We start from the raw sequence: 7515 nt of genomic DNA, 5'->3' as shown, positions 1-7515 counted from the left end.
CCAATGCTATGCTTAATTCCTTTGCCAGGGCATTAGGGTACCCAAAATAACTAACCAGGCTTATTTTCAAAGGAGAAGGGCGGCCATCTTCCGACACAAATCAGGAGATGGGCACCCTTCTCCTAAGGGCGGCCAAATCGGTATAATCGAAAGCCGATTTTGACCATCCTCAACTGCTTTCTGTCACAGGGACGGCCAAAGTTCAAGGGTGTGTGTCGGCAGTGTACCGAAGGTGGGATGGGGGCGTGGTTAAGAGATGGCCGTCCTCAGCTCATAATGGAAAAAAGAAGGGCGGCCCTGACGAGCATTTGGCCGACTTTACTTGGTCCCTTTTTGTTCACGACCAAGCCTTGAAAAGGTGCCCAAACTGACCAGATGACCACCGGAGGGAAACAGGAATTACCTCCCCTTACTCCCCCAGTGGTCACCAACCCCCTCCCACCCAAAAAAAAAAAATTTTAATATTTTTTGCCAGCCTCAAATGTCATACCCAGCTCCATTATAGCAATATGCAGGTCCCAAGCCCATCCCCCCTACCTGTTACAGAAACCCACTGTACCCACATGTAGGTGCCCCCCTTTACTCTTTAAGGGCTATGGTACTGTTGTACAGTTGTGGGGAGTGGGTTTTGATGGGGGGGGGGATCAGCACCCAAGGTAAGGGAGCTATGCACCTGGAAGCAATTTGTGAAGTCCACTGCAGTGCCCCCTAGGGTGCCCGGTTGGTGTCCTGGCATGTGAGGGGGGAATCAGTGCATTAGAAATGCTGGCTCCTCCCACGACCAAATGGCTTGGATTTGGTCATTTTTGAGATGGCCAGCCTCGGTTTCCATTATCGGTGAAAAACGAGGTCAGCCATCTCTAAGTCCGGCGATCTCAACATTTAGGTCGACCATCTCTAAGGTTAACCTAAATTTGGAGATTTGGCCGGCCCCGACCGTATCATCGAAACGAAAGATGGATGTCCATTTTGTATGATAATATGGTTGGCTCTGCCCCTTCCCGGGGCCATCCCCGGAGATGGGCACCCTTAGAGATGGGTGCCCCCGTTCGATTATGCCCCTCTAAGACTTTTCTTATGAAGGAATTATGACGTTTATTTAACACACATTAATAGTTACAGATTAAGTAGCAATTTTAATTATTTTCTGATTAAAGAAATATGTAGAAACTTACAATCTTCGTGTCTTAGTAAGATGTTATCTTTTCACATAGAGTCTACCACATATTTACTCTAGCTTATCTACTATTTACTCAAATAGATTTATACTTTGCTATGGCAGCTGTCAAGCCAGTATTGCTTCAAAAGGGGTCTGTTAAAAACAGAATTTCACTGTAGCAGCCTTTTTGATGTTAGCTTAATTTGATTCAGACTTTCTTACCATGGTCTAGGGAGAGATCCATCTTTCTGGATCCTTTGCTCCAGTGCCTCTGCTGGACTGGAAACCACTTTCTTATACTTCACTTCCACCTCACTCACTCTTCTCACTCCACGCTCCCTCACTCACACATTTACTCACTCCAGCTAGTGTCCAGGAAATCCCAATGGTATGTCTTATCATTGGCTGTCGACAGGCTAACGTGGAAGTAATAGAGCTTGGCAATTCATGATTGGTCCATCTTAATGAAGATGATGTAACGTGGGGGTTGGTCCTATAATGCAAAGGCCTAGTCAGCTGAAGCATACATAACCCATTCTCTGAACGGCCCATCAAAGAGGAGACTTCACAGACCTACCCTCTCACCACCTCATGGGCAGTCATACATGTACTAGATCATCATGACCTCAGAATGAACTTGCACCATGGTTCTTGTCCCATGATCTCAAAACAAACATCCAAGCTCCACGTTGCAATATGTATTCTTGTACACCAGCTTGGATCAATAATGCTAACAGTTTAATTCTCTTAAAAATGCAGGTCAGGCCTAGTCTGAAACAGTAGCAAAACCTAATTTGACCTACCTTCCCTAACCTACAAGCCCAATGCTACCCCACAACTAACCATAGTAGTATCACCTATTAATGGGATTTGTGAGTACTCTGCTCAGTGTTTGTTTGCAGGTATCAACAAGGACAGTACTACAGTGGGGTGACTGGGGAGTGGTCCTAAGCATGGTATTGTTTAGAGTGCTGACCTCCAGTCACTGGGCTGGGGCAGGGATTAGAGCCGCTGCATTTCGTGGGGGGTTTCCTCAGGCACCACAGTCTCTAGTTCTGGCCCTGAGTCTTAGCTGAGATGGCATCAACTAATAAACCACCAGCCAGCATTGTTAACTTTTAAAATGAAAATTACTCTGGCCTTCCATTTTAATACATACATTAAGAATGCAATGCAGGTGTACACAGTTCACGGCATTACAAAATTTCTTATTCTACTGCTTTTTTCTCTAGTTTGTCCGTCAGTGGCATCTACTCCTCTCTTTACTGTGCAGTGCATGGAAGGGTGGAAAACCCCATAGTAAAAAATAAGGCAAATGAGACCAAGCCCCAGTCCAAGCACTGCTGAGATGCTGACCAGTGGAAAATACACTTGCTGTGTAACCAAGGGTTTCAGATACCAGCACAGACAAAGTATGCTTACAGTTACAAAAACCCGGCCAAGGTAATAAACAAGCATGGGGATTTTTGTCCTTTGTCCTTTTATATTAAAAAATGTGAAAACAAGAATGACTCCAACAAGAACCCTGTACAAGTATTCCATGCCTTTCGAGTGACAAAATTCTGTATTCTGGTTCCAAGTCCAACTAGTGCCTAAAATCCAAAGAAGAATTAGTAGAGCTAGGAGACAATAGGCATTTACCAGCCCTAAGAGGACGACACTCATTGCCCATGAGGTTAGTGTGAAGAGTTTGTAGAAGAGGTACATGAACATGGGACAGCCCACACGGATTGCCAGTTTATCAGACAAGGAGTTTCGCAGTGACATCTGATAGTGAACAGTGGACCAGGAAATGCTGCAGAACAATATAACAATGGATGCATCTAAACAAAACAGAAAAGTATACATTACTTCTTTATGGAAAGTGAAACCAGTATGTGGACATCCCTTACCTTTCTTAGAAAAGGAACTAATGGAACTAATCTACTGTAATAAAACTCACCCTCAACGTTCTGAGGACACTGACGTCAGTGAAGCCAAGCTCTGACTTCCTTCAAAAAGGTTCGAAGGTTCGTGGTGGTGAAGCCACCAAATCGCTCCAGGCCCCGCCCTCAAGGGCGGAGCAATGGCACAACGAAGGGGTTGTCAGGGAGGGAGGCAGGGAGGCGGGGTGGGAAATCGCTCTGGGCCCCGCCCTCGAGGGCGGAGCAATAGCAGAACAACGAAGGGGTTAGCAGGGAGGGAGGCGGGGGGATCGCTGGGTTGGCAGGGAGGGAGGCAGGGAGGCAGGGGGGTGGGAAATCGCTCCGGGCCCCGCCCTCGCGTCAAACGTTATGACGTTGGGGGCGGAGCAATGCCAGAACAACGAAGGGGTTGGCCTGGGGGGGGGTGTTGGCGAAGAAAACCTTGCTAGCGCCCGTTTCATTTGCTCTGAAATGGGCTTCTTTTACTAGTAATACAATAATGTGTACAAACCTGACTTCATATCACAGACTTTGTAAAAGGCTTCATCTCTGGAACCTTAGATAAAACCTGCCACCATATACTGTTCACATTGTGTATATATCAAACTTGTCATTACATATGGCACTACTGAATGTTTCATAATTACCCTGCATTGATTACCACAAGGCTCAGAAAGGCTCCACTGTCTGGGAGATATCAAAACTGACAGGTATAAACTTGCTGTTCATTTACAAAACATAATTCCTGTTTATTACAACATCTTGTTCTGGTGCCAAACAGTTTTGCAATTGCAATCCACTATCTATGGACTAGAAAAGAAGTCATAATGTTGTTTAGATAGTTTTGTCTTTAGATGCCTTATAACTACATTGGGTCCAACCTGATGGCCGAGTGGCAGTACTGCCATGAAAGAGCGCTAGATTCAGTTTTCAGAGCCAGTTTCTGCTCCACTGCAGAAGAGATTCTTGCAGCCCCAAGGAGGGAAGGAGTTTCAGCCATCACAAAACTGAAACTCCTATAGGTCAATATTCAAAATACTTATGCAATCAGTGGCAGCACCAGCTATATAAATTCTCTCTATTAAAAAAACAAAATCTCCAGTGGTTCAACAGATCAATTAGACCATTTTGCACACAGCATGGTCCAATGTATCCATCAGAAAAGGGGCGTGGTTTGGAGAGGGCAAGAGAGGCAAAACAATTAAGATAGATAGGACTAGATTCTAGAAATGGCGCCCAAATTTGGGCGCTGAAAAAAATAAGTGCTGAGAGGCATTCTATAAACAGCGCTCTGAGTTGGGCACTATTTAAAGGATAGCGCATAGCACCAGGATCCACGCCCAATTTTGGGTGCAAGGATTTACACCAACTGAAATCTAGTGTAAATCCTTGCACATAAATTAGGCACGGATTGCCCATTATTTATAACAGTGCACGCATCTTTAGTAAATGCCCCTGCTCCTTCCATGGCCACACCTCCATTTCAGTTGCATGTTAAAGCTGTCCTAGCTTTATCTGCAGAGTTAACTGAGCACCTGTCTGAATATAGTTGGTGCCTGGTTAACGTTTGGGTGACCGCAGATACCTGGCTATTCAGTGCTGGAAGTCAGACATGCCCTGGCATTGAACATCTGGAGTTATTTAAGCCTTTGGCTAGGAGCGGCTTACAATTTGCTTATTGCCACAGGCTGAACATCAGGCCCTAAACATTTAAGTTAGATGCCAAATGGCAGCCATGTAACTGAATATTTACTCCCTACTAACCATTTCCAAGGTGCACATTTATCAGATTCTAAAGAGCACTCTGGTCTAAGATCTATTTTCCAATAGCTGGGCTATGGAAGGTATAAGGATGGAGGAAAGACACTTGGAAACAAAAGCATACTTTGCCAGTTTAGTTTAAATGGGTGGCCAAAGGGTAGGGAGGCCATATTGACAGTAGGAGGAAGAGGGCCAATTCACCATTAGTGCTCCCAATGCCTCCCTTCAACTACACCTATGCTGGGAGAATAAAGAACATGAGAATACAAGAAGAATACCTACTTTGAAAAAGATTCATTTTCCCATGCTCCATCAGAATGTAAAGCTGCAGAATGAGTTGTGGCGTGCTGTCCAGAAAAGAGTCAAATAGTCTGAGCATGCTCAAATCAGCTACGGCATCATTAGCCACTTTCTGCTGTGACATTTGAATATCCTTGGCATTGTCATCGGAACCTGTTGCTCTGCTTTGTTGATACACTGCTGCCCGGTATCCGTATTTCAAAGCAAGCCAATACCTTAGAACATAAAAAAATAAATTGTACACAATCAAAACTTATTTTTGAACACAACTGAATACCACATAATGTTAGAATTAATATGGTTGTTTGCAGTGTATTCTAAATATTGGGAGGATGATATCCAAAAGTTTTATCCAGGTAACTTCGTGAGTTACTCAGACAAGTCTTATATTTTAATAATTCCAACACACACACCCTCTCTTCCCCCCCCCCCCCCCCCCTCACCGTTAATGAGATAAATTGTGTACTGCTTGCTTAAATCCTGACCAGTTGAATCACCTGTGCAGGACTGTCTGATGATATTCTGTGGCACTTAACCGGATAGTGACTCTGAATGGCAGCACTAAGGACTAAAGTCTATAAATGGCGCTGAAAGATCGGCGTCAAAAAAATAAAGCACTTAGTGCTGTTCTATAAACAGCATTCAGAGTTAGGCACCATTTATAGAATAGTGCTTAGCGCCGGGATGTTCCCTGTAAGCGGAATCCATGAGCGATTGCTCATACATTTTAAGAACGTCGCTCACAGATTTACATGGTTGCTCACAAAAAAAATGTTTTTTTGTGCTATATACGGAAATGCACTGCTAATACTAGCACTTTTAAAAATGATTGGTTTTTAAAAACTAGTTGCTCACACGAAAAAAATTTGCACACACCAGGCCACTCCTTAGAGCAAACACTGGTTGTGGCCCTTGAGGACTGTGGTTGCCCACCCCTGCACTTAAAGTATTTATTTATTTATAACATTTATACCCCACATTTTCCCACCCACTGGCAGGCTCAATGTGGCTAACATCAGACCGTAAAGGCAATCACCAATCCGGTAAACAAACAAACGAAGTATAATTAGGTGAATGGGAAGGATAGTAATTACAAGGGGCGAGGGAAAGAGGGGAAGAGTATTACAGTCCATGAGGTCCATAAATAAGGTGTATTCCAGGAATTATGGATTTAAGACGGGTCCTTTAGGGTAAACCTTTCCAAATAAGCTGGTCTTAAGGGATTTTCTGAAGTTCAGATGATCATGAATAATTTTCACAGTTTTAGGTAATGCATTCCATAGTTGAGTGCTAATGAAGGAAAAGGTGGAAGCGTAAGTGGATTTATATTTGAGACCATTGCAGGTAGGATGATGGAGGTTTAAATATGAATGGGATGATCTGCAAGAATTCCTAGGTGGTAGATTGATTATTTGTAGCATTTGTATCCCACATTTTCCCACTTATTTGCAGGCTCAATGTGGCTTACATTTTCCACAATGGTGATCACCAATTCCGGAAGAGAAATACATATTTAAGGTGAAGGAGACAGAGAGGATTAGGTATACAGTTACAGAAAGCGCATTTTCATAATCAGAAATAAAGGTGTTGGATTAACCTGGAGCTTCATCATAAAGAATTGATTAAATAAATAGGTTTCAAGTTTCCTTCTGAAACTCATAGGGCCCTGTCTACTAAGCCACGCTAGAGGCGCACTAGCGTTTTTAGCACACACTAAGCATTAGCACACACTAACCATGTAGATACCCATAATATTCCTATGGGCATCTACACGGTTTACTTGCGCTAATTTTAGCACGTACTAAAAATGCTAGCGCGCCTTAGTAAACAGCATTTGTTTAGCATTTGATAGCCATTGGTAAGGAATTCCAAGCTCTAGCCACCTGGTAAGAGAGCAGAAGGGAATGGAATCACATATTTCATATGTGCTACAGAGGGGAAACAAAAATTTCAGCAGATTTTCTGAACAAGGATTCCTAGGTAATGATAAAAAGAAGTAGCAATGTTGGGCATTCTGCGGGTGCAGCTTCAGTTTAGCTGGATCAAACTGAATATTAATGCTATCTGGCTAAAGTTAACTGAACAACTGGTCACCAACAAGGGCTGTCCTGAAGTTAGCCAAGAGTATTTTTTCTAGTTAATGTTTACTCAGTATGTTCAGCAGCTTTTTAACTCGAGAAATGCCATTAAATATACGGGGTACAGTTAAGCCGATGCCGGATACCATCAAACCCACATCTGTATTTTAATGCTCTCTGTGACTCTCACTTCTGCTTGAGGAGAGCACTTGCCTCATCCTCACTCCATCTGTCTCCAGGATCTAGGAATGAGAACGGAGAGGTAGAGTGGTTAAAGCAGTGGGCTGAGGGAAGAAAAAGTTCCAATCCACTT

General features: G+C 43.5%; 1 protein-coding gene across 2 annotated transcripts in view; it reads right to left on the bottom strand.

The window, feature by feature from the left end:
• Positions 1-1169: 1169 nt before the first annotated feature.
• XKR9 (XK related 9) overlaps positions 1170-7515 on the bottom strand; it is a 32943-nt gene continuing 26597 nt past the window's right edge. For both annotated transcript variants that reach the window (XM_030215425.1, XM_030215417.1), the window contains exons 3-4: positions 5107-5339; positions 1170-2982 (exon numbers count right to left, since the gene is read on the bottom strand). In XM_030215425.1, coding sequence (XP_030071285.1) covers positions 2348-2982; positions 5107-5339 — 868 coding nt within the window. In that variant the 3' untranslated portion in view covers positions 1170-2347. The remainder of the gene's footprint in view (positions 2983-5106; positions 5340-7515) is intronic.

The sequence above is a fragment of the Microcaecilia unicolor genome, chromosome 1 (genome assembly GCF_901765095.1).
Source record: "Microcaecilia unicolor chromosome 1, aMicUni1.1, whole genome shotgun sequence".
Taxonomy (NCBI): domain Eukaryota; kingdom Metazoa; phylum Chordata; class Amphibia; order Gymnophiona; family Siphonopidae; genus Microcaecilia; species Microcaecilia unicolor.
Note: the sequence above shows the minus strand (reverse complement) of the source record. Positions and strands in the feature narration are given on the sequence as shown.